Source organism: Apodemus sylvaticus, chromosome 16, assembly GCF_947179515.1.
Source record: "Apodemus sylvaticus chromosome 16, mApoSyl1.1, whole genome shotgun sequence".
In the NCBI taxonomy this organism is placed as follows: Eukaryota; Metazoa; Chordata; class Mammalia; order Rodentia; family Muridae; genus Apodemus; species Apodemus sylvaticus.
In genome coordinates, this window is record NC_067487.1 from 9,622,610 (window position 1) to 9,650,458 (window position 27,849).

The window sequence follows — 27,849 nt, forward strand, 5'->3', positions numbered from 1 at the left end:
ACACGTGGACAGGAAAGGACTTGTAACCCTAATATTTCTGTCAAAGGCTCGACTCATATTCATGTATCTCCTATTGTGGATCTGGAGGTGAAGACCAGCCTGACTTCACATGGCTGTCAAGTACCACAGGCTTCCTTCTCCCATACTCTCCTGTGGGTTGCCAGTGACAAATCCAGAAACAGAATTGGCCTTACTCGGTTTCCGGGAAACTCTTCGCATAGACTTCTGGGAAATGTAGTCTGGCCACTGTGTCGTCACAAGGGCCGACTCCGGAAACCGTACTTGCTAATTCTGTCTGAAAGTGTGCTATTTCCCCAAAGTTGGGCGAGAGTGCTGTCCTGCTCAGTTCTCGAGTTGCATCTCTGACATGGAGGTTGGTCCAGGGAGCAGCGCAGCCTGAGGCACTGTGCGAGGTGCGGGGATCGGTCTGGCAGCGAGCAGCGCAGCGGTGGGAGGGTGGGCGGAAGAAGCTGACCTGTAGGTCCTGCGCTGTCCGCTGTCCTTTCATACTGGTCCGTAAGGATACTGATCAGGGCTGGGGAGTGAGAGTCTGATGGTGCCCCGAATGATGTTTGTCAGAACTCTGAGCACAACCGAGTCTACCAGGGACTTCTGGGACAGGGGTGCAGGATGGTGTACTGGAGTCGAGTTTGGTGTAAGGATCCGGATTGCCAGGGCTTGGTGGGTCAGCACCTCAGGTGGTGCTGGAGCTCACTTGGCTGGGAGACTTCGTTACTAGCTGACCCCACTCTCAGATGAATGTGGACGGTTTTCTCAGTACATCTAGAGTAGGTGGGTTTTCTGCCCCTCGTGTGTTCCACGGCAGGCCTAGGTATGATGGTGGAGTATTGATTGTTAACATTTTTCTCGGCCAGTCGGTGATTAAACGGGTTAAAAAAACATCCTGAGACACAACTTGTCATAGCTGGGAAATCCTGCGACATTGCGGATAAATCTGCCAGGATCACCTGGTAGAGAAAAGCTTTGGCTGGGGGCGAGGGAACGCAGGGAGCACAGAGGCAGTGGACACTCGAGCGAAGCAACCACAGAAACAGGCTGGGGAAGCTGCTGTCCAGCTTCGCCTTCAGGGCCGGAGTTTCTTACGCCTTTGAAGGGTTTTCCATCCCTAAGTTTTAATTACTTTTCAAGAAAGGATGTCTACTGCCCACAACTGTTGTACAAACATGCTTTGATCTGGCCTTGACTCGTTGAGCTAGTCCATTAGGGGCCCCAGGGTCAGGGGAAAAGCCCTCCTTGTTTTAGGCGGCTAGGCTTTTGTGTCAGGTCAGCAGAGTGAGGAAAAACTTAAAGAAATTTATCTATTTGTGTAATTTAAAGTAAACAGACCTCATTCCCACTCTGGAATTCTCCTTGTCTGAAGCAGTCCGCCGTGGTTTACCCACCGTGGTTTACACCCCTCCCCATGCTTTGCCTCTTGGCAAACTTTTTTTTTTTTTTTCCTGGAGCTCACTCTGTAGACCAGGCTGGCCTTGAACTCAGAAATCCGCCTGCCTCCCAAGTGCTGGGGCTAAAGGCTTGCGCCACCACCGCCCGGCTGCCTTCTCCTTTCATACACTGCACATCAAAGTGTCTAACTAGTGCATCTCTAGTTAGCCAAAACAGAAACCCTGCTCCTCACGTGGGGAGTGATAGCTAGATCCTCCTCAGTCATTTACTTGTGTCCTTGTGCCATTCGATCAGCAAAACAATGTGCTATTCCTTCCCCTTCAAGGGAGGTTAGCGCCCTGTAGTGTCCAGTACCTGCTTCTCCTAGGATCTTTTCATTGTATGCTAATGTGTATAAGAGAAGGCAGAACGGAAGGAGTTACTGGCTTTCTTGCTACTAATTTCACTGGGTCACACAGGCCATTCTCGGAAACTTGGAAGGGAAAGTACGCTGGATAATGGCATCCAGCCATCTAAATGATTATGTCAGAGACCATTGAGAGAAATTACAGACATTTGCACAGAATTGAATAGAAACTAAACATGTATGCATGGAAGAGGCTTGAGAAACACAAATTTTTATCTTTTGGGGTTATAAGAGCCTCAGCCATTTGGTCCATTTAGAATTATTTTCAAATGCAGTGACATATTTTGAGGTGTAAAGTGTGTCTGCAGATTGACTGTCTACCTCCTTAAATTCCGTGTCCTGTTGCTCATTTCTTTGTGTTAGTTACACAAAAATGAGTCAGTGAATGAGAATGTGAGTCACAACTGTTTGTTGGGTATACACCACTTACCATTAAGAAGACTCAGTAACCGTATACTGATTATTTAAAATCTGGGTACATCTAGGCATCTGAAGTACAAAAGAAATCCTGTGATATTTATAATGAAGCTAAAATTCAAATTCATTGAACTTTTTCAATAAACACATGGCATATGTTCTATCATGTCTTTTTTTTAGGGTTCCAGTATCTGAGTCTTCCTATTGCAAAAATGTGTTAACTTAAACCAAAAATTGATGATTGTTGTGTGCCACACTTTTGTGTGTCAAAGGTTGGGGAAAAGCAGTGCAGTGTTACTTAATGAAGCACTTAGTGCATTTTTAAAGCAGTGCGCTCTTTAATTGATAAATAAGCCCAGTCTGGATAGAGGATCGTTATTGCGTGGAGCCTGGTGAGTAATGTAGTGCTTGCTTTCCATCTAGCCTGGATGGCCTACAGTGTCCTAGCACTGAGCTTTGTCCTGCTTCTACAAATAAATAAATAAATAAATAAATAAATAAATAAATAAATAATCCTCTGAGGAACACTGAGCATACATATAAGAATTCTTGTGAGTTTAGCTCTGTCCATTCTGTTGTTATAGGCTAATCTCTTGGACCAGCCCTCATTCAAGGGAAGGAAAATTGAATTCCCAATTCAGAGATTAGAATCACTTTTTCAGTTTTTAATAATTCAGTCAGAATTTATTTGCATGTCCTCTTCACAGGAAGTGAGCATTGCCAGTCTCAGCTTCCCCTGGAATGTTTGCTCTAGTTATGTTGGTTATGTTATATGGATCCCACCTAACTGAGATCCCAGCGTCAGGCTTTCTGCTGTCCCCTCACAGGCCTCCCACACTGAGGAACGCGGCTTGAGTAACACAGGCACTTCCCCACAGGGAACAGGGGTGGCCTGCGCCGGGCAGAGTTAGGGACTGATCCTGGCAGTCACATCACCACTGGAGACCTGCTCCAGGTCTCAGAGAACATGTTGTTTCAACCTTCACTCTGCCCAGAGTCACTGCAGTTCTCCAGACTGACCATTTTCCCTGCTGTGGGCAGTCTCATAGATACAGTAGAGTGGAATCCGTAGTTTTCACTTACTTGTAAATGTGGGAAAGGGTTCTGCTAGCTACGAAGATGCTTTCAACAGAGTCTGCCTGTGTGTTCCTTGAGAAATGACAGGGTTTTATCCATTGTGTCCTTCAGTTTCCCTGGAAGCCTACTGGCCTCCTCACGACTTCTTCACTCACTCCATCCTTATCATTAAAGACCCTTTTTTCCAGTATAATCTTTCTTTCCAAAGTGTGTGCTTCACCCCTACCAAGAGTCTCTTGACTACAGCTACTCCTTCCCATTACTGAAAAGACCATGCACTTCCCATCGAAGACTCAGAGGACGGGAGCTGGATCGGACCTGAAGCTCTGCCTTCTAAGGACTAGTTTTCTTAGCTCTGGAAGGTGCTTGCACGCTTCCAAGGGAGGGAAGCAATTAAGTAGTCCTACTTAGCTGTTACACCTATGAGCCACATCAATGGCCAGTGTGGCGTGATATCCCTATGGGTGCTGCAGTGCCACTCACATCTGGACATAAACAGCAGCTGTCTATTTGGACTTAGAATCTGACTGAAAGGGGCAAGACATGTAGGCACATATCCATAGCCAGTTAGTTCATGGGTCTTAGAAGACAATATATGTCTAGAACATAAGGTCAAGGCATTTAGGAAAGAACATGATTGGAGTTGGGAGGGAGATTGGGAAATGTCATAATTATATTGTAATTAAATAATTCTTAAGAATAAAAGGGATAGAGTCATGTCAGTTGGTAAAATGTGGCTGAAACTGGAAATTATTTAAGGCACAGAAAGACGTGATCCCATTCCTACGTTAGATGTGTAGAGTTGTAACTCACAGAAGTTGGAAATCTAATGGTTTTTCTCATTGACCAGTGGCATCAGAAAGCTGCTGCTTGAAGACGCACGTACTTAGCTTGGATGCTCTGAAGTGGTGCCCTAGGAGGACAGAGTTCCCAGCACCCTTACCCTGGATGCTAGATGTGTGTAAACTATGGTCTGTACAATTTGGAAGCACACAAAACAGCATTTTGACATGTTAATAATAAAAATATTGTTTGAGATTAACTATAGAAGTACTTCTTTTCTATTGTAGTCTCTGAGGCTTACTGCCTCTGCCTACTAACCTCGTCCTAGTCCTGGAAGTTTCTAGGCTCCGTGCGATTCTATCAAGGCTTAGAATGTTTGCAGCCTCGAGACTTGGTGCTGAATCAGCTCACCCTTTCTTGTTCTTTCTGATCTCTGGCTGGCTGGTTCGACTCGGCTGTTCTGGCTCGAACTCTTCTCCCAGATAACTTATTCGATCCAGCCCTTCTGCTTCTTAATTGCTCTGCTTGGCCCCAAGCTAACCCTAGCAATCATTTCTCATGGTCCGGCTCCCTCTCCTTCTCCTGCTCTTTCTGTCTTTACCCGTGTCTAGCTTGTTCTCTCTTAATCTGTCTCTGTAAAACTCACCTGGGAACACTGCCTCCTTCTCCCTCTGAGCAGCCCTGCTCTCCCTCTCAGCTCTACCGCATGCCCTCCACAACTCTACTGTGTCCTGTTCTGTACTCTCCTTCCTGTACTGTCTGTCTCCCCCGAAACGAGCTTTCCTTTCTTCTCGTGAGAGTTGGGCAGATCCTATTCTGTCAAATCTTTTCTACCACTCAGACATCACTTCCTGCTTGCTTTTACAAATTAACTTTGCCTTCATCGTTTGGGATTAAAGGTGAATACTATGGGTGTGTCTGTGTTCTAGCCAGAGGGATTAAAGGTGTGTGCTAAGGACTGAGCCACAGCCTAACAAAAAACAGGTTCCAATATCCTGTAACAAAAACTCATTTAATTTGGGGCCTGCGGGTTGATGAGATGGCTCAGCGGGTAAGAGCACTGACTGCTCTTCCGAAGGTCCTGAGTTCAAATCCCAGCAACCACATGGTGGCTCACAACCATCTGTAATGAGATCTGACACCCTCTTCATGTGTGTCTAAAGACAGCTACAGTGTACTTACATATAATAATAAATAAATCTTAAAATAAATAAATAAACAAACAAATAAATAAAACACAACTTCTTAAAAAAAAATTGGGGGCCTGCATACAGTTTTGGATGGTTAGCTCATGATCAGAATGGCCAGGAGTGTGGTGGCAATCGGGCAGGTATGGTGCTGGAGCAGTAGGTGAGATCTTGCATCCTATTCCACAGGAGAGAGAGACAGAGATAGATTGAGCCTAGATTGGGCTTTTGAAACTTCATAGCTAACCCCTATTAACACACCTCCTCCAACAGGGTCACACCAATTCTAAAAAGCCTGCAACACCCAATCTGTCCACACAAACTGTGGACAAAGCAATCAAATATATGTGGGGGGGGCATTATCATTCAGTCCACCATAACCACCAATTCTCAGACACAAAAAAGTAAGACCCAGATATCTTTAGGAATATAGCAAATGTTTTCTGTCAGAGAAAAAGTGGAAACGGAGATGGCCAGAAGATCTGGGCCATGTCTAGTGTCAGTGTTTTTATTCCTGTGCCTGCTGATTTTATTGGTTCTGATGCCTAAATTATCTTCTGTCTGTGAGTTCTTTTTGTTGTTGTTGTTCCATCCCTTGGCTGGTCCATCTTGTGTCTCGAGGTGTGCTGTCATTAGAGTCACTGATGAACCATGTACAAATTAAGGAATGCAGACCCTAGCCCAGAGCCTCTGCATCATAATCCACATTGCATTTCATACTTATGACTCTAGACTCACTTTCCACTTCATATAACTGCATATAAAGTGTTGGGAAGTTCCTTCTCCTTCTCCATGACTTTATCCTTTCAGAAATGTATGTATGTGTCATGTATAAAACCACCATGTGGCAGTAAATACAGGTTTTCCTATGGAAGCATCTGTCTTAGAAAGTAGAGTATCCACGTGACTGTAGGATCTTCTGCCTTCCTTTTCCTTGAAGATAGGTCCAGGGTGCGATCATGTGAGCACATCTGAAGCATCTAAGGAATATTGCTAACCTACAGTAGAAGCATTCTAGCTCTCTCTTCATCCTGGCACAATATAGCATTGTCGATACAAGCAGAAGATGCCTGTGTTAGAGTTTCTATTACAGTGCCAAACTAAGTACTATGGCTAAAGCAACTTGGAGAAGAATGGATTTATTTCAACTTAGAACTTCAGGTAACAGTTCATCACTGAGTGTAGTCAAGGCAGGGACCTGGAGGCAGAAACTGCAGCATAGGTCATGAAGAAACACTGCTAAATGGGTTGCTCTCCATGACTTGCTAATTCTGCTTTCTTCCATGCTCCAAGACCACCTGCCCAGGGGCTCCACCACTCGCCTTGGGTTGGCTGGATTGTCTCTTAGCAGTGAATAATAGCCTCGTGCAGGCTTGCATACAGGAATGTGGAATGCACTTTTCAATTGAGGTTCCCTCTTCTCAAAGTATCTTAGCTTGTGTGACATTGACAGAGAGCGAGTATGTCTACATCCACAATGCCTGGTATTAATTAAAGTGTGGGTATCATCCATTGATCTTTATTTCAGGAAATGCTGTCCTTCTGGGATGTGGCCATTGATTTCTCTCCAGAAGAGAGGGAATGCCTGGACTCTGCTCAGTGGAGTCTGTACAGGGATGTGATGCTGGAGAACTACAGCCACCTGGATTTCCTGGGTGAGGATCACATCCCCTTTGAATTCTTAGTTCACTGACAACGTGCTTCTTCCTCTGTACATTATCTCGGGAGCTTATGCTTTCCCACAGCAAGTTTCATCTTCTTGATTTTAAAGAAAAAGTAGGGAATGTGCTTAGGTGAGAAAAGCTGCTTTCTCTTCTGCATGTTTAGCCTGTCTGTGTTGGAAGGATGGACGCAGCCTTCACAGAAGTGGGAATTTTAGAAACACTGTTGCAGTAGGCATGTAACTTACAAAGAAAAAAAATGTTTCACAATTCAATTTTAATGCCTTTCTCTTTAAATTAAACTCAGAATCTGGACACTGTATATTCCCTCACATATTGTATGATCCTGTCAGAAGACATTTAAGGAACTAACTGTCTGCAATCATTCATTTCAGTATCTCTTTCCTTATAAACACTGTACTGAAAGGGCGTGACCACTCCCAGGAGAAGAACGCTTAATTGATTTGGTCTCTTTTCCTCCACACAGGTCTTGCTGTCTCTAAGCCATTCCTGGTGACATTTCTGGAGCAAAGACACGGGCCTTGGGATGTGAAGAGACCAGCAGCTGCCACTGTGCCCCCAGGTGTGTAGGAAGAGGGGGTGAAAGGACAGAGTTGAGGTCCCAAGATCCAACAGAAGGCCAGGCTTCACCATACGTATTGAGATAGAGTTGTCGAAGAAATCATTCTTTAGATCTCTCTTTTCATGATTTTTGTCAAAAAAGCTCACCTCAGACTTATAATGGTTTAATTTTCTTAAATTTTGTATTTCCCTGCTCACCGTTGAGATGTGCTCATATTTATAATGACTTTAAAGAACTTTATTTTTTTTGAGTTTACATTATAACTGACTTTGCACTGTTTTCTAAACCTGAAAATCTACACACAGATTTTCTAAAGACCTGTGTGTGAATCCATTGTAAGACAGTAACTTATAAGTACCAGGAGGAAAGGAGGGAGGGGAAACTGTGATCTGGATATTACATAAATAAATAAATGAATAATTATTTTAAAAAAGACAGTAACTTCAAACATAAATATTTTTCATATTCACTTATACTCGAATCACCTTATCTGAATTCTTTGTGAATGATGAAAATGTATCCTCATTTTCTTCCTATAACACACTCACTACTAAGGACTTAGAATGTATATCCTTTCTGGAAATAGATTAAAACTGCCCAAAAGTCGAAGAATTTTAATAGCTCATCAATATATTTTCAGAACATTGTGGAAATGTCCTTTTCTTTTTTCTTGTCAGTTTGATTGTGTGTTGCTTGGCAATGGTTAACCTATAAGCATTTGTCTCTATGTAACCCGTGTAACTGTGGAAAGATTTTCCAGTGAGAAGCACGTCAGGCCAGTCTAAGATAGCGATATATACAAGTTCTAGTTCAGTGAGCATCAGAACTGTGTGTTTCTAATTCATGTGCAAGCGTGAGTCTCGTCTGGAACATTGTCTCTTCAATGCTCAGAGGGTGTTTCATCTTGTAAATTAATAGTTCCTACACGGTAGGCCAATTTTAACACTTTTCCTTTGATAATATATTGTCTTTAACAGAAGTCATTATTCATAGGTTATCCTAAATTTTTCCATAATTTTGATAGTGTGATATTTGTCATTCAAATAGGATATAAATGCTGTCTGAAATACATGTGATATATTATTTAAGATTATTGTAGACATATTTGTTATGCATATTTTCATTCATACCTAATAATTCTAAAATTCATACTGAGGATAAAAATGGTATTTCTGTATTACCGTATAAAAATGGTGCTCACACAGTCACCATTTATCTCCTGTTTTCCAAGTTGATAATTCCAGGTATGTCCGTGTATAATATCTATGCGTGTTAAAGGTATTTATTTTTGTTTACATTATACCATTAAGATATTCTTTTTTAAAAAAAGATTTATTTATTATTATATGAAGTATACTGTAACTGTCTTCAAACACACCAGAAAAGGGCGTCAGATCTCATTACGGATGGTTGTGAGTCACCATGTGGCTGCTGGGATTTGAACTTAGGACCTTTGGAAAAGTAGTCAGTGCTCTTAACTGCTGAACCATCTCACCAGCTACCAAGATATTCTTTTGTCATAGATAATTGCTACTTATTTAGCTACTTAACTTTGAATAATGTGCCTTTGTTTGTTTGTTCATTTGAAATAGAGTTTCTCTGTGTAGCTTTGACTATCCTGGAACTCAATCTGTATACCAGGCTGGCCTTAAACTCACAGATATCCACTTCTGCCTGCCTCCAGAGTGCTGGGATTAGAGGCATGTGCCATCATCGCCTGGTGGGCATTATTTCTATAATCAATTTAATCAGGCTTTTACTTTAGTAGAAGCTTAGATTATTTCCTCCTGCTATATTTTCTGAATTATGCTAAATGACTACAGGTGTACAATTGTCGTGTTGTTTCTGATTTTTCAATAAGAATGTAAGTATGAGTAAATGTCTCCATTTAAAGATAAGCATTAAAAATATAAAGAATTTATATAATTTTCATATATCAACTTTTGGTCAACAGGAAAAACACTCAATAAATGTAAAGATTTCAGCAAGGCCTTTTACTGCAATTCACTGCTTATTCAACACCAGAGAATTCGTACAGGGAAGAACTCCTTCAAGTGTGAAGAATGTGGCAAGGCCTTTAATAGTAACTCACACCTTTCTGAACACCATAGAATACATACTGGAGAAAAACCCTACAAATGTGAAGAATGTGGCAAGGCCTTTCGTGTTCGCTCAAGACTTTCTGTACACCAGAGAGTTCATACTGGAGAAAAACCTTACAAGTGTAAAGAATGTGGTAAGGCCTTTAATACTCATTCAAACCTTTCTGAACACCGGAGAATACATACTGGGGAAAAACCCTACAAATGTGAAGCGTGTGGCAAGGCCTTTAGCACTCGCTCAACACATTATAGACACCAGAAAAATCATACTGGAGAAAAACCATACAAGTGTGAAGAGTGTGCCAAAGTATTTTCCTACCCTTCATTGCTTAAGGTACATCAAAGAGTTCATTCTGTAGAGAAGTCATACAAGTGTGAAGAATGTGGGAAACCATTTTACTGTCCTTTATTGCTTAAGAAGCATCAAATAATTCATTCCTCAGAGAAACCCTACAAGTGTGCAGAATGTGGCAAAGCATTTCACTATCCTTCATTGCTTAAGCGACATCAAAGAATTCATGCTGGAAAGAAACCCTGTAAGTGTAAAGATTGTGACAGGGCGTTTTACTCTTCTGCATTCCTTAAGCGTCATCAAAGAATTCATTCTGAAGAGAATTCCTACAAGTGTGGAGCATGTGGCAAAAGGTTTTATTCTATTCCACACCTTCAGGATCACCAAAGATTTCATTCTGGAGAGAAACCATACAAATGTGAACAATGTGGGAAAACATTTTCTACTCTCTCATACCTTCCATGGCATAAATTGCGTCATTCTGAGGAGAAAGCGTACAAATGTGAAAAATGTGGGAAAATGTTTTATTCTACTCTGGACCTTAAGAAACACCAAAAAACTCATGAATATAAATGTGGGGAATGCCACTGTGGCTTTCCTAATTACTCAGCCCTCACTGCGCACCAGAGAGTTCATACTGGAGAGAAACCTCACGTATGTGAACAATGTGGGAAGGACTTTTCTAGGCTCGATAGCCTCAATCAGCACCAGATTGTTCACACCGGAGAGAAACCCTATAAATGTGAAAAATGTGGCAAATGTTTTTTCCGTTCTTCATCCCTCAAAAGACATCAAGGAATTCATTCTTAATAGAAATTTACAAGTAATACGTGATAAACTTGCTAAATATTGAGACCTTACCCAAGACAAATGAATCCATTGAGTAGAGAAACCATGTGTATGTGAAGACTGCTGAGTGCTTTAACATGAAGGCAACACTTTCTACCCTCAGTAACATTCATTATGTAGAGAAACTTGCCCAAATGTGAAGGAAGCGACAGGCTTTCTTCATATCTTAAATCACAATGATCTTCATCCTCAACATAGATGCTATCATGTGAAGGATGTGATGAAGGCATTAGTTACCATTCAGTCCGGGTTCAACCTTGATAATTCATTCCTGACAGAAACCATACTCATGTGCAGAAAAGGACCAAGGCTTAGCTATTCCTTATGTCTACAGAAGCATGAGAGCCCAGCATTATCTGAGTGTGTGCTTTCCTGGATCAGAGTGCCTTATGAGCATGTCTGGAGGCATCTTCTTGATTGTTAACTGATGTAGTAGTGTCCAGCCAAGACAAGCAGCACCACCTTGAGGAAGTGTTCTTGGGTTACATAAAAATTTCGGGTGAGCAGGAGACTACCATGTCAGGAAACATGGTTTCTACTTCACTGGCTGCCCTAACTTCCCCGGAAGAGAAACAGTGACCTTTATGTTGAAATAAAATAATTCCTCCCCCAAGGTTGTTTCTGGTCATGCCATTCATGATGTCAACTAATCAATGTAGGAAAGCATCAGAGGCATTTCCCTCCCCTCCATACCTCTGTTGGCACCAGACTCCATACGAGAGGCAGTGTCACAAAACCTTTAGATGTATTCAGCCTCTACAGGACACTAGAGTTTGAATACTGCAGAAAAGTCCTATCGATACTAAAAGTTCAACAAAGAATTTTGTTTCCCTTATTTAACACCAAAATTTCACACTGTAGATGAATTTTGTAAAGACTGTAACTACATGTTGAAAAGTTGTTCCAAACTCAGTGAAAACTGTAGCGTGAATGAAAGGAAGATAGTCAATTGATAATAGAAGCTGTTTATTCTATTCTTTACACCTTACATCAGAAAAAACATTTTTTAGAAAACCCTACAAATTAAATAGTATGACAAAGCCTTAACTCCTTAGAGTGAGTATTGAATTCATGATGAGTTCATAATGTAGAGAAATCTACATTATGTGTATATAATGTGTATAATGAGTCTAGCAGGATCCTTTTCTCGTATGCACAATTCATAATAGCAAATGAACTAATATCAATAGTGTAGCAATGTCTGTTCTTTTTTTTATTCGATATATTCTTTATTTACATTTCAAATGATATCCCCTTTCCTGGATCCCCCCCTCCCTGAAAGTCCCATAAGCCCTCTTCCCTCCCCCTGTTCCCCAATTCACCCCTTCCCACTTCCCTGTTCTGGTATTCCCCTACACTGCTGCACTGAGCCTTTCCAGAACCAGGGGCCATTCCTTCCTTCTTCTTGGGCATCATTTGATATGTGAATTGTGTCTTAGATATTTCAAGTTTCTAGGCTAATATCCACTTATCAGTGAGTGCATACCATAAGTGTTCTTTTGAGACTGGGTTATCTCACTTAGGATGATATTCTCCAGTTCCATCCATTTGTCTTAAGAATTTCATGAATTCATTGTTTTTAATGGCTGAATAGTACTCCATTGTGTATATATACCACATTTTCTGTATCCATTCCTCTGTAATGTCTGTTATAACTTATTTAGTAATGGATATTATAGAAGTATAGCACATATTAATACAGAGTGTGGATAAACATGAGGCATTGTTTACAAATGATATGATGTATTCAATATGACTGAAAGAAGTCATTACAGACATCAGAATCCTACAGATCACTCAAGTCTGAATATAACCAGCTGTTATATAACCAAATAAGTACATGGCCAAGGATACTGGAGATGCAGGAGCATGAGGCAAGGATGGTCTGCTGAAGAGCCAGCAAAAGAAGATATTTCATTGCTAAGACAAATGAAATGAGTCCTGCTGGCAGAGCAAGCTGGCAGGATTCCCTGTGCCATTTACAGTCAACTGATTTTCATCAGAGGCCACCACATGTCAAGTGGAGCTGTTGGATTGTTTGTGTTTGTCATACTAAATTTCAGTCCTTGGTCTGGTCTCTCCTTTTGAGATTACTCTGTTTTGGAATGGACATATATATTCTATGGTGTTGTATGTTGGGAACATGTAGCTAGATTTTTATTTTGGATGGGGTCAGAATGAAGTGATTGGCATGAGCCTTGGATAAAGTATGGATTATGGTCTTTTCAACTTATGAAATTGCTAAATTCATTACCCCCTTTGAAAGTTTGACTCTAGTTGACTTAGGATATAAGACTTGGTACTCAGAATGAATGGTGTGATTTAAAGTAATATAACTGGAGCCAGCAAAATGGGTCACTGGGTTAAATGTACTTTGCAACAACCCTGATGACTGGAAAATTTCCCCAGTACCCATATAATAGAGAAGGAAGAAACCCCTTCCTGAAAGTTGCCTTTTGACCTCCATGTATGGGCCCACACTGACAGACAATGTGAACATGACAAATAATAAACTTTAAACATGTTTTTTAAAGTGTGTTTGCATTCAAGTAACAAGGGATGGGTGGAGAAGGGATCTTTGTCTTAGATGCCAATCGATGGAATCTAGAATCACAACATAGACGAGCCTCAGGCCATCCCATTGAAGGGTTTGTCTTGATTAGTTTGAGGTCAGTAGACCTGTTGATAGTGGATGGACAGGTAGGTCCTATCTGCTGGTTGGGATCCTTGATTGTGTAAGAGGGAGAGCATGAATGAGAGCAACCAGGACTCATCTCTCTCCAGCTGCTTCTTGACTGGAGCAGCCGCAGCAAGTTTTTGCTGCCTTAACTTTATCACCATGGTAGATAGTAACCTTTAGGCACAGCCAGATAAAACCCCTTTCCTGTAAGTTGCCTTTGTTGGGTGTTTTACAATAGTGACAGGGTAAGTTACTCAGACTGCATGCCAAGGAAAAGCACCAGTCTGGCATTAATACATGTGTAGCAGCACTTTCTATTTCCCCTTTTAATTTCAGTCTACCCCTCTTACTACTACTGTATTCCCCTTAAGAATTTTACCTTTCTTATACCTGTAACACACATAACCCCTCCCCCCAACACACAGCTACCACTGACACAGCATCATTATAACCTTGGTACAAATGAATGTCCTTTTCCTTTTTCAATAAAAACTTGAATGCTTTATGTGGTTTAATTGTATGTGCACTTAGGTCTGTGTTGTTAGTTACAAGGATTCCACATCTTGGTGGAATCAACTGAAACACAAGCTTCTGGGAACCCTTATAAAGTGCTTTGCTTTTTTTTTTTTTTTTTTTTTTTTTTTTTTTTTTGGTGTTTTGGATTTGGTTTTTATTTCGAGACAGGGTTTCTTTGTATAGCCCTAGCTGTCCTGGAACTCACTCTGTAGACCAGGCTGGCCTCAAACGCAGAAATCCGCCTGCCTCTGCCTCCCAGAGTGCTGGGATTACAGGTGTGTGCCACCACCACCCGGTTATAAAGTGCTTTTCTTAATCATACTAAAAAGGAACATGACCCTAAAGCAGGACCATACTTCTTTGTCAATAATACACATAAAAGGATATTCCCGGAAGAATGCTTGCTTCCCCACTGCTTGCCCCCCCACTGCTTGCCCCAACTCTCCATCCATTTGTTGCTGCCTTTATTAAATCCAAAGTATTCTGGATTCCATTATAGACTAAAAGCCAGTAATTCTTCAAGTATGCAGAATTCTTCAGCACCAGATTAACGGCAGAGATGTATATAGCCTCTTGTACTGAGTAGTTGCTAGGTTCGTTCACTTTTCATAGTGAAACCACCACTGTTGGACTACCTGGACTATGTCCTGTAAGCCAGTTTAATGAATTCTAATTATACACATTCCAATGTAGTGTTCCTTTAGAGAACCCTACAGTAGTTTCTATGTGACACTTTTTACATTCTCAATTTAAAGTAATATCATCTAGCTTGAATACTTTGTGTACTTGCACGATGAGAGGCATAGGTCTAATTTTACTCATCTTCCAGGACATATCCAGTTTTGACAACAATTTTTGTTGAAAACCTATTAGGTCCAGGACCTGTTTTTTATCCTTTTTGTCAAAAATAGGATGTCCATTGCATTAGAATTTAACCTGGGTCTTATTTTGCAATGCACTGTCTGCACGCCTTCTTTATTTTTATGAATCTCATACAGTCCTCACCATAGTTTTGCAGCAGAATTTGAGGATTTGAGGTCAGCTAAGATATATCTTGAATGTCATTTCTCGATCGTTGCTTTTTTATCTCTGTTCTTTTATATGTCATTGTATTTTTTCCTAGTTCTATGATGACTAGCATTATGGAAAGTCAGAGTGAGGCTATTGACCAGTGTGTTTATGGGTATTAGACAATGTATAAGATACTTGGAGAAATTTGGATTGCAAACAAGATGGCTAGGGACAGTAAATGAACTAACATGGGGAATTGCTGGTCACACAAGCCTAAGACATGGTTCTGAGCACAAGAATCCGTGTAAGTGTGACAGATGAGTAGAGAGCCGAGGAGGGTTTCAGCAAACAAATCAGATCCAGATGGAGCTAAATCAGTGAGTACCACGTTGTGCATTAGATTGTTCAAAGAATCCTACAGACTTCTCTGTTCATCAGGTTCATGTGAAGGCCAAGGTCCAAAGTGAGGTATGGTAACTGAGAGAAGTATTTCTTGGCTGGTCTCGAACTCAGAAATCCTCCTGCCTCTGCCTCCCAAGTTCTGGGATTAAAGGCATGCGCCACCACCGCCTGGCTGAGAAGAAGTATTTCTGAGACTCACCAAAACTTTCTTACATGTAGCAGTCATTTTCAACTTCGACAATCCCGTACAAAAACATGCAATACAGTTATTGTACCTATAAGCAATAAACCTGGATTGGGCAGAACTATACTAACTTATTCCCCAGCTATGAGACCCTTGATCATTTGCAGTTTCTCCTGGCCACATGATTTGTCTCTCTTTGCTTCTTCTTCCTTCTCCCTTGTCCTCTCTCCCTCCCTCCTCTCCTCCTCCAAGACCTCCTGTCCCACTTTTCCTCTCCACTGCCCAATCACAGGCTCTTGCTTTTATTCACCAGTAAATGGGGAGCCGATTCACAGGAGATCACTGAGTGCTTGATCTCTTCTGGGGCCCACCCACCTTGAGGAAGCAGAATTAACATCAAAATTCAAATAACATCACACACTTACAAAAGCTAATGGTCGAAAATATGGACAAAGGATCTGAGACGGGTTTGGAAGATCTTTACTAATAAACAGCAGGGAGGAGGACTTTAAAATTGTTTGATGATTTAGATAGTCTTTCTCTTGACTAACCTCCGACAAGAATGGATTCCAATATTCACTTGAAAACTGTTTCCTGTAGAGGCTTCTGATCTGTGTACGGCTTGCAGTTGATTTTTAGAAGAGCCTTTGCACGTGGCGTTCACTCCAGCGCGATGGCCCCTAGGCCTTGTGATCTCCTGTGAATGATCGGTGATTGTTATCTAAGATTCATGGCATTATCTTCTTTGGGAACTTCAAAAGCTTAGCATAACCTCAGTTATAAAACAATCCTGGCAAACAGGACATGCTGGCTGTCAGTCCCTCAGAAGCTGATTCCCCTGCTGCTTTTGCTAAAGCTCATCATCTTGCAGTGTCTTTTTCTCTTGCCATCTTGGTAACTCAGTACACTGACACCTATTCACACAGGTGTCAATGCATGAGAACAAGTCTGACTTAAGTATGTGCAGTACTGGGTATTCAGCCAAAGCCTTGAGTCCCTTCCTCAAATAGCTGTAAATTTCACCGGAAATGAAGTAACTATGAACTTTACCAAGAAAATCATCTTCCCCTTTAAGCTGGGCCACAGAAACTGAGGAAAGTATACAACTCATTAGAATTAGACACAGTTCGTGGACTCCATGTTTCCTAACTAGGTTTCCTACAAAGCATACAGACCTCAATGCAGAAATCCAGGACCTTTAAGTATTACATACAACTCACTCTCCCAGGACTCCTGCAACGCCATTGCATAGACTTGTGGGAAATGTAGTCTGTATCGCGGTGACGTCACAGGTCGGTACTTTGGTAAACAAGAGTTCAGCATTTGGTAAGCATGTGCGGCTCGTATCCAAAGCTGGGCCAGACTCTGGTCCTTTTAGGCTCTCCGGTTGGATCTCTGACATGGAGGTTGGTCCAGGGTTCAGTTACCACAGGGACTGTGCGGGGTGCTTGGGTCCGGAGGGAACACGCACGGGGTGGAATGGGAGCGGAGCGGGGAGGAGCTGATTTGGAGGCACTTTCTGTCCAGGGCTGCTGGGCTGGGATGGGGAAGGTCGCAGCGGGGGTTGGGGGGCTGACCTATGTGTTAGCCTGACAGAATTCAAGGAATGGTGAAGCTTGTAAGGACCAGGATTGCCTGGGCAGTGTTGGTTGGGTGAAGGTCCAGGATTGCCTGGACGTGGTGGGTCTGGGCGTTTACTTTCAAGCTTGCTGATGGAAGCATTTGCTCATTAGCTGGGTCACTCTCACGTGGATGTCACTCTTTTTCGCAGTATGTTTAGATAAGAGGAGATCTGGTCCTTTCTGTACTCTATGTCTGTCTGTTACAGAGTTCAGGACCACTGAGAAAGATCACAAACTCGGAATTAAAAGGTAAAATAACCAACCAAACAAACAAAACTGCGATATTTAGAGCCACAATCCTCTTTGCCAGTTTGAGAACTGCTGCATAAGGGAAGACAGGGGTTGGAATTCTTCAAGTCACAAAACACAATTGTCTCAAGTTGGGATTTTCTGCCTCATAAGGCATATTTTTTGTCTGCTTTCTGAGCAAGCAGCAGTTAAGAGAGATTACAGAAGGAGAATGCATGTCCTGTTAATTTTGTTTGCCGATTGTTTTTGGTGCTGTGTTGCACAATGCTCAGTTGAAAATGGAGCTAGTTTTTAACCATCCCACAAGCAGTTACCCTTGTCTTGCTTTGAGGTGACAGAACTTGCTAGGTTCCAGGGTCAGAGCTTGCTAGGTTCCAGGGTCAGAGTCCTGAAGGGGACATTGGTCTATGGTTTATCCCATTTCTTTGAAATGAATTGTGGATTTAAAGAAGGCTCCATTGAATAGGAATTCCTCACTGAGACTGTTCAGTTCCTCTCTTGAAAGTAGCTTGACAGCCATGTTTGCTGAAAGGATATTGAGCTGTTTCTCAGTGGAGGATGAATTAAAATCGCCCTAAGAAAAACAGAACTTTTGCCTCAGGGGTCGTAACTTTAGAAGTTGTAAAGTGTAGGATTGTAAAATCTGTCACAAGGTGTTAGCAAAGGACACCAGAGGTTCCCTCATTGTAAGATACACACACACACACACACACACACACACACTGCCTGTTTCAATCCCTAACACTTGGTCAAACTGTTCTGTAAATGTACACTTCTGATTTATAGATTTTGTGAATTTTGTCTGTTGACAGGCCTACTGATGAACCAAACATCTATGTTCCCAATAAATTCTCCACGCTTCCAGATATCTTGGTCTCTCTCTTCAGTCTCTCCTATGTGAGAGACTGTAAGTCTGGTTCTGCTGTTAACATTTTTATCTTTCTTTCAACATCTCAATATTAACTTTTGGTTTTCAGCTTCATAACAAGATGTCTACCACTGTGAGCTGAATCCTCACACTAAGGCTCCCACAGGGAGGCAGAACAGTGCCATCCCAAGGTTCTCTGAGCTTTGTTCTGATTGTCCCAACAAGGTTGATCCTACAATGCTGAGTGAAAAGTAATAGAAACTCTCAATTCTCCCTGCTCGTCAGAGACCGTGATGTTGAGAGTGTGAGCCCCTTTCAGGATGGAGACATGAGTTGGTGTAAGGACAGATGCGGCTTAGGGATTTTTTAGTGATTGGATGGAGCCTGAAGGTCCGTGGAGGGAACACAGCTCTGCTCACCGGATAGGCTGGGCCCATTGCTCTCCATCCACAGCCTTGTCTTGCAGGCGTCTGTATAGTCTGGTATTTCTGTTCAGCCAGCTCTGTCTCTGAGTGTGGCATGCAGGTTCTGTGACGTCCCTGTAGAGTCTGATGGAAGTGTTTCTTCAGTACTTCTGCTATGTCATAAACATGGAAGATGGAATTGAGGGGCTCTGGGTCAAACAGGGCACATTGCAGACTCTTCCCCTTGTCCTTTGTGTGGTTCCTGTTCTCCCACTTTTCAGTCAAACCAATCGTTTGTGAGCTGGAGACTGGCTTATGACATTGAAGTCTATTGGTATTTATATTATTATTAATTGTTTTGATCAATTCATATTTTATATGTTTTGAAAACATATATGAAAACATATCACGGTGTGATATCATTTATTGCTCTTTATTTCAGGAAATGCTGTCCTTCAGGGATGTGGCCGTTGATTTCTCTCCAGAAGAGAGGGAATGTCTGGAGCCTGCTCAGTGGGATCTGTACAGGGACGTGATGCTGGAGAATTACAGCCACCTGGATTTCCTGGGTGAGCATTGCATCTATAGAGAATTCTTTTTCACCGTCGATGTGTAGCTTCCTCCTTTGGTAAAATATCCCATTGAGCTTTCTATTATGCCCTTCCTTTTAAGGAGACATTGGAGACCCTGATACATAGTAAGAAACATCTTGCTGTTCTCTCTGTGTCTGTAACTTGTGTTGGAAGTATATTTCCTTCACTCTAGTAGGAATCTTGGAAACTTAATGAAAATATTTCACAATTCAGTTTTGAGTGTTTTTCCTTTAAATGAAAACCAGAATCTGCAGATTGTAAGCCCCCCCCCACAATATTTTAATATACCTATAAGAAAACATATAAAAGATTAACTTGTTATCATTTCTTTTATTGCATCATCTCTTTTCTTATCGGCCGTATTCTAGACGGAACTAGCCTATTCCCAGTAAAAGAACACTCCAACAGTGTTGATTCTCTTTTTTACAAACAGGTCTTGCTGTCGCTAAGCCTTACTTGGTAACATTTCTGGAGCAAAACCAAGGGTCTTCGGGTGTGAAAAGACAAGCAGCAGCCGCCAGTCCTCCAGGTGTGTAGAAATGAGGGGGTCAGGGGATAGTGAGACATCCGAAGATAAGAGAGGAAGCCAGGATCTACCACGAACATGGAGACATTTGTTGTGGTAGAAATTGTTTACAAGGTTGTTGCCTTTAAAGTCTTCTGCTATCATGAAAAGACATCTCTGAGACATTGTGGTAGTTTAAGTGTCTAAGCTTTTCCTTACCTTACCTTTATTTCAGTGAGCTATGCTCCTTAGCAGACTGACCCAGGAAGACCTCTCCACCCTGAAGGGAGGCATTGGCCCTACGCTGTTTTGGGTTGGGAGACTTTTACTGACTGCTTCTATTTCCTTAGAGGTTATTGATCTATTTGAATTCTTTATATGATCTTGACATAAGTTCAGTGAGTTGTATCTATGAAGAAAATTGTCCATTTCTTTTAGATTTTATGACATACCAGTGTTCGAAGTCTGACCTAATGATTCTTGGGATTTCCTTGTGTCTGGTGTTATGTCCTCCTCCTTTTTTTCCTTTTGATTTTGTTAATTTGGATGCTCTCTCTCTCTGTCTTTTCCTTAGTTTGGGTAAGGGTTTGTCCATCTTGTTGATTTGCTCAAACCCAACTCTTTGTTTCCTTGAGTCTTGTATTGTTTCTCTGTTTGTGTTTTATTGACTGCGGCCCGGAGTTTGATCATTTCCTGCCATCCACTTCTCGTGGGTGTGTTCCTTCCTTTTGTTCTAGAGCTTTCACCTGCGCTCTTGTGTTGCTAGTAAGAGATCTCTCCAGTTTCTTTTTGAAGGCACTTAAGTGCTGTGGTTTTCTTTTTAGGATTGCTTTCCTTGTGTCCCCTGTAAGTGTGGGTGTGGTGTGCATTCTAGGAAGTCTTGCCCTTTCTTACTCTCTGCCAGAGCTTTCAGTTTCCATGAGTTTGTAGGCTCTCCATTGAACTCCACCTCTAATCCATCGTAGTCTGATCAGATGCAGGGAGGTATTTCAGTTTTTCTTATCTCTTTTAAATCTTGCTTTATGATATCATATGGCCAATTTTTTAAGAATTCTGTAAGCTGTTGAGAAGGTATATTCTTTTATGTTTGGGTGACATGTTCTTTATATATATATATATATATATATATATATATAGAGAGAGAGAGAGAGAGAGAGAGAGAGAGATGTCATCCTGGTGGATTTTCCCTTTGATGAGTAGGAAGTGTCCTTCCCCATATGTTTTGAATAATTTTGGTTGGAAGTCTATTTTGTTAGATATTAGAATAGCTATACCAGCTTGCTTTTGGATCCATTTGCTTGGAAACTTTTTTTCCAACACTTTACCCTGATGTAATGTGTATCTTTGATGTTGAGGTGTGGTTTTTTTAGGCAGCACAAGAATGGATTCCGTTTTTGTATTTGTTTTGTTAGCCAGTGTCACTTTATTGTGAATTAGGTCATTAATATTGAAAGATAGTAATGACCAGTGATTGTTAACTCCTGTTATCTTGGTGGTGGTAGAAAAGGTTGTGTGTGTGTGTGTGTGTGTTGCTTACCTTTTGGTTTTGCTGGCATGAAATTATTTATTTATTATGGTTTATTATTATGATTTCATGCATTTATTTATTCTCCTTGGTGTGGAGTTTACCTTCTAGTGCCTTCTGTAGAACTGGATCTATGGATACATGTTGGTTAAATTTGACCTTGTCATGGAACATCTTATTTTGTCTCTGTATGGTGACTGAAAGTTTTGCTGGATATAGTACGCCAGCATGGCATCTGTGGTCTCTTAGATACTGCAAGCTATCTTTCCAGGTACTTCTAAATTTAAAGCCTTCTTTCAGAAGTCAGGAGTAATTCTAGTAGGTCTCCCTGCATATGACACTTGGCCTTTTCCCATTGCAGCTTTTAATATTCTTTCTTTGTTCTATATGTTTAGTGTTTTGATTATGTGGCATGGGGACTTTCTTCTCTGGTCCAATCACTTTGCTTTCTTATACCATTAAAGACATCTCCTTTTTTAAGTTAGAAACATTTTCTTCAATAATGTTGTTAGAATACTTTCTAGGCCTTTGAGCTGGGATTATTCCTCTTCTGTTCTGGTCTCTCCTAGGCTTGGTCTTTTCATGTTACCCCAGATTTTCTCAACATTTTGTGTTTTTTTCAGAAGTAACTTTTTTTTTTTTACTTCGATCGTACGTTCTACATCTGAGATTCTCTGGTATTCTGTTGGCGATGCTTGCATTTGTAGTTCATGTTAACATGCCTGGATTTCCTATCTCCAGGATTCCCTCAGTTTGTGTTTTATCTCTTCTATTTTTGTTTTCAGGTCTTGGAACAGTTTCACTCATTTCTTTTACCCCTTTGTTCATTTATTTATTTATTTATTTATTTATTTATTTATTTATTTATTTATATTGGCTTGCTTTAAGAGATATATCGATTTCCTCCAATCATTTGTGGTTTTATGAACTTCATTAAGGGATTCATTCATTTCCTTTTCTGGCCCTCTCTTTTCTTCATTAGCTGGTGTTAAAGTCTTTTGCTTGTGCTTCAGCTGTGCTGGAATATTCAGGGCTGAACTCTAATGGTGACATATTGCCTGGGCTGTTGCTTTGTCCTTATACTGGCGTCTGGGCATCTGGCTTTGGGGTAATTATACCTTTAGTGCTCATTTCTGCATTTGTCTTGCTTCATGGGTTTTTGTCCCTCCATTGTTTCTATTTCCTCTCTGGTCTTCTGGCCTCAGTGGCCTGTGTTTATGGTGACAGGTGAGTCTACTGGTTCACTATGGTGCCTCCACTGGGGTTTTGAAAGCCTGAGTGTGTCGGGTGGTGGTGGCACACGCCTTTAATCCCAGCACTTGGGAGGCAGAGGCAGGCTGATTTCTGAGTTCGAGGTCAGCCTGGTCTACAGAGTGAGTTCCAGGACAGCCAGAGCTACACAGAGAAACCCTGTCTTGAAAAAAAAAAAAAAAAAAAAGAGAGAAAGCCTGGGTGACCTCCAGGTTTGGTAGTGCTGGCACAGCCTCTAGGGTTCTGGAGTTTTACCTGGGATTCTAGTTCTGGTTGTGGCCTCTGGTAGGGCAGAGGGCTTCTGCATGTTTTGTGGGCTGGGATATGGTGATGAGGGTAGTTGGCGCTGTCCCCGCAAAGCTGTGTGTACTCTGAGAAATGTTGGTGGTCTCTGGGCATAGTCTTATTTGGGGTTCTGGTAACATCATGGCCTCTGCAAAGCAGAGGGCTTCTCCTGTAATTGTCAGTCCTACCATTTAAATTTTAAAAGTTAAAGAAAATTATTTATAAAAGTTTATAATATTACAAAATTTTAACCTGATATTCCAAGTTATATTACAGTTAGTAAAATGGTTATTTGCAAAGTTCAGTCATAGACAACCATTGTGGCTAGTCCTATAGGAAGCATGAGTCCAAAAGAAAGAAGGGAACTTGTGGCCTCTTCTAAAGGTCTCCTTTTGATCATTTTAAACTTCCTTCCTGAGTATATAGAGCCATTGGCTTCTGGGTATATTCGCTAGTCATTGAGTACAAGTTAATTAAACTGGGTGTTTCTATTGCTTGAGACATTTAGGATGTGAGTGCAGAATCTAAAATCCTCCTCAGCATGAGAGCATCCATCCTCCTGTATTGTGAGACTTGAAGGGTAACTCAATTTCCCTGCACATAAGGAATTGAAATTCCTGGTCTGGCTTCCAGGCCAGAGAGAGCCAGGAGCAGCAGATGCTGGCAAGTCCTACCCCATCTTCTCCTGTGAGGCCAGCCTGCCGTTTACCCTGAGAGGTCTGTGTGCCAATGGAGGGCAAGTGTGCTACGTGAACCTGGCAGTGTCCTGCCTTGCAAATGTAGTGTGTCCATTTAACCCTTTTCATTAAAGCATTTGGTCTCAATAACCTTTTGGTTTTTCGAGACAAGGGTTTCTCTGTGTAGCCCTGGCTCTCCTGGAACTTACTCTGTAGAACAGGCTGGTCTCGAACTCAGAAATCCGCCCACCTCTGCCTCCCAAGCGCTGGGGTTACAGGCGTGCACCACCACACCTGGCTCCTCAATAACCATTTTAAGTACACCTGATTCTTAATATTTTTGGATATTAAGCAAATTTAAGTTGAGCTTCACTGTTTTTGAGATAATCTGCCTTATGCTTAACTTTGGCATGTGCAGAGCACTGTCTAACAGAAGGTATAAATTTGTCTCTCCAATATTTTCTCCATGATTGAATTACATTTGTATTTATCATGAATACAAACAAAGTTCTGGTCACATTAAGGATAGATAATCATTGATAATGTGACTTATCCTTAACTATACTCATTATTGATATTACCTTTGTTGTAACACCGTACAATCAATAAGTGGCTCTCATAGGATTAAGATGTAATAACTGAAAGTAATTTATCTCTCTTAAAAATTCCAGACTCAAAAAAATCATCCTTCTGATACCTTGACAGTAGTGGCTCTCAACCTTCATAATGTTAGACCCTTTAATATACTTCCTTATGTTCTAGTGACCTTGATCACAAAATTGTTTTCATTGCTACTTCATAATTGTAAATCTGCCTGTCAAAGAGTCTTGGGAAGCATGAAGAGTTGAGATAGGGTGGCCTGCAACAAGCCCAGGGAGGGGTTAGTGGGGGGTTGGTGATCTGGCTTAACTTTGAGTAAGTGCAAGGAACAGGAATGTCTTCTAAGGGGACTTAGGCACTGTAAGGCTCTGTAAGACTAAGATCTTCCCTACTGTGATACTTGATGAAGGAGACAGTCTTCCCTTGGCCAAACTGCTTTAGTCATGGTAGATAAAGATGCATACAGCCCACTTCAATTAGAACAGGGATTAAATCCTTTTTGCAGAAAGGGATTGCTAGATACATCATTAGCATAGAAAACTCTACATTCTATGCTAAGTGACTGGTTGTTATGGTCCTCTTAGTAGGGTGTCCTCTTCCTTAGGACAGGGACCTAGTTCTAACTCATGCTGTTCTCAATTATAAGTTTGATTGGGGTTCTGACCTAGCTACTGCTTTACCAGTTCTTCTGTGTTATAACACAGTCCACTGCCCTACATTTTATATTAGTGAGTCATCTCATCAAACTGCTTTGTGAATTATAAAAATATCTTCTAAATTTTTTCTGTGACATACTCAATAATACGGATTTAAATGTACAATCAATTTTGTTTTTATTTTGATGATGGCCCAATCCCACAGTCACAGTTGGCTTTCTCTTTTCCAGGCTACACCACTTTATACCTTCATGGATGTCCAGCTGTATCAGATTTGTCTTGTTTAATAGGCTTATTGCTGTCACTAAAATCACCTGACAACTTACTTAGCTATTTAATTTTGAAAAATACGACATTATGTCTATCTTTTATTTGGTTCTACAGTTATTCCAGTAGAAGGATAGATTAGATCACCTACTATATATATATATTTTTTTTTAACTTATATTCAGTACCTACATTCAAGTAGATTTTCATTTATGGTTAAATATATGTGACTGAAGCTCCCTAACTTAAACATAAACATTGTACGAATGATGAGTATTTCTTAGCTTTTGTTCATATGTCAACTCTTGCTCAACAGGAACAACAGGCAGTGAATTTAACAATCACAGCGAGGCCATTGATCACAACTCTCTAAGTATTCAATGCCAGAGAATTCATACAGGAGAGGAACCCTACTACTTTGAAGACTGTGGTAAGGCCCTTAATTCTCACACAACACTTTCTATACGCCAGAGACGTTACATTGGAGACAAACCCTACAAGTGTAAAGAATGTCACAAAACCCTTAGCAGTCGCTCATCACTTTTAATACACCAGAAATATCATACTGATGAAAAAACCTACAAGTGTGAAAAATGTGGCAAAGGGTTTTTGCGTTCCTCACATCTTCAGCATCATCAAAAGATTCATACTGGCGACAAACCATACAAATGTGAAGAGTGTCACAAGGCCTTTCTGCATCACTCCTATCTCAGGAAGCACCAGGCGGTTCACACTGGAGAGAAACCCTACAAGTGTGAGGAGTGTGGAAATTCATTTTACTATCCTGCAATGCTGAAGCAGCATCAAAGAATTCATTCTGGAGAGAAACCTGACAAGTGTGAGGAGTGTGGAAAAGTATTTTCCTCTGCTTTCTTCCTGAACCAGCATAAAGGAATTGATTCTGGAGAGAAAAGGTACAAGTGTCTAGAATGTGGCAAATCCTTCTGCTATCGTTCATATCTTAGGGAACATTCCAGAAGGCATTCTGGAGAGTATCCCTACAAGTGTGAAGAGTGTGGCAAAGGGTTTTCCCGTTCTTCAAAGCTTCAGGAACACCAAACAATTCACACTGGAGTTAAACCATACAAGTGTGAAGAGTGTGGGAAATGTTTTTCCTCTTTTACATCCCTTAAGAGACATCAAATCATCCATTCTGAAGACACTCCCCATGAGTGCATAGAATGTGGCAAAAGGTTTTCTAGTTCTTCCCGCCTTCAGGAACATCAAAAAATTCATACTGAAGAGAAACCGTACAAATGTGAAGAATGTCACAAGGCCTTTCTTTACCACTCGTTTCTTAGGAGACACAAAGCAGTTCATACTAGAGAGAAACCCTATACGTGTGAGGAGTGTGGGAAATGTTATACCTCTTTTACATCCCTGAAAAGACATCAGACCACCCATTGTGTAGACACTCCCCATGAGTGGATATAATGTGGCAAAAGCTTTTCTTGTTTCGCATGTCTTCTGGAACATCAAAAAGTCATACTGGAAAGAAACCATGTCAATGTGAAGATTGTCACAAAGCTTTTATCACTCCTTTCTTAGGAGACACAAGGCAGTTCATACTGGAGAGAAGCCCTACAAGTGTAAAGAGTGGGGCAGATGGTTTTCCTTTTCTTCAGCCTTAGACAACTTCAAATAATTAATTGTGAAGACAGTCCCTACAAGTGTGGGGAATGTGGCGGAGCCTTTTCTACACTGTCTACTCTTACAAAACACAAGTTTGTTCATTCTATAGAGAAACTGTTGAAGTAGGAACAATGTGGGAAAGCCTTTGCTTCTAATTCTTCCCTGATTTAGCACAGGTTAAGTCATACTGGAGTGAATTCTTACCAGTGTGAAGAACATAGGAACATGTTTGACTCTACTTCACAACTGAAGAAACAAAAAAATTCAGTGTTAAGAGAAAGCATAGAAATGTGACGGCTGTGGAAGAGCCTTTTCCACTGAGTGCTACCAGCATACAGTAGTTCTTACTGGAGAGTAACACCAGAGACGTGGAGAGTGTAGCAAAATGTTGTACTCTAGAGCCTAAATTCCAAGGTATTCACACTGGAGAAAAACCATAGAAGTATGAAGAGTCACCTTACCTCTGTGTATCCACTAAGTTAATTAGTTTGAAATGTTAAATATCTAATATTCACAAACACAAATGCGAAGAATATAATCAGGTCACAGTAAAAACCTTTTTGATCTTTGATGTAATCTCCCCTCTACTGCATAAACCAGTGGGATTGGAATATACCTAGATTGATCATTTCTTTCTTCTTTGACTATCAATATACCATAAAACTGTTACACATTATTGTTTAGGTTACCTGAATCTTAGTACTGGGCCACGATATACTTACTGTTGTTTTCCCCATGGAGACCCAAGCACCTATAATAATGTCTCTTGTGGGTTTTGTAGGAAGCTCCATAAACTCACACTTTTCACCAAGTTTGATTTGGATGAAATGATCTGCTTTGGTCCCAGCCAGCCTGAGGTGAATGAGAACTAGTGTTTGTCTTCCCAGTAAACCCCAAAAGAAGAGATTATCTGTCGTGTTTGGTTCCAGAATAAAGAATCTCTGATCTGCTTTAAGTTCAGAAAGTGTTTATTGTGTGTGTGAGAGAGTGTGTGTGTGTGTGTCAGTACCTTCGTCATTGTCATAGCAAACTCTCATACTGTAATAAGGACAAAAGCCAAGTGCACTCACTGGGCAGAGATGAAAGATATGCTTATTGTATTTATAAAACCTAGATGAACATTAAGACCTAGGTAAAATGTTCAGGCTTATGAAATTT

At 41.1% G+C, this 27,849-nt stretch overlaps 2 protein-coding genes across 5 annotated transcripts in view; both read left to right on the forward strand.

Annotated features, from left to right (window-relative positions):
* Positions 1-243: 243 nt before the first annotated feature.
* On the forward strand, positions 244-27,646 carry LOC127667092 (zinc finger protein 208-like). Its single transcript, XM_052160124.1, has 8 exons — positions 244-373; positions 6,806-6,932; positions 7,426-7,521; positions 9,476-10,720; positions 16,761-16,963; positions 19,143-19,269; positions 19,727-19,822; positions 25,376-27,646. Exons 1-8 carry the CDS (start codon positions 368-370, stop codon positions 26,491-26,493), a joined length of 3,018 nt encoding a protein of 1,005 aa, XP_052016084.1. The 5' UTR covers positions 244-367; the 3' UTR covers positions 26,494-27,646.
* The window catches only part of LOC127666491 (zinc finger protein 595-like), a 29,653-nt gene continuing 18,664 nt past the window's right edge, over positions 16,861-27,849 (forward strand). The window contains exons 1-2 of one of the 4 annotated variants that reach the window (XM_052159333.1): positions 16,867-16,883; positions 17,386-17,428. The gene's annotated coding sequence lies outside the window, so the exon portion shown is untranslated. The other 3 variants (XM_052159332.1, XM_052159334.1, XM_052159335.1) reach the window with 3 other exon arrangements.

What these genes read in the sequence shown, in the direction of transcription:
- LOC127667092 (XM_052160124.1), top strand. An exon ending in CAGCCACCTGGATTTCCTGG is followed by an intron (nt 6,933 to 7,425) that starts GTGAGGATCACA and finishes TCCTCCACACAG; the next exon opens with GTCTTGCTGTCTCTAAGCCA. An exon ending in AAGACATCAAGGAATTCATT is followed by an intron (nt 10,721 to 16,760) that starts CTTAATAGAAAT and finishes AGGACCTTTAAG; the next exon opens with TATTACATACAACTCACTCT.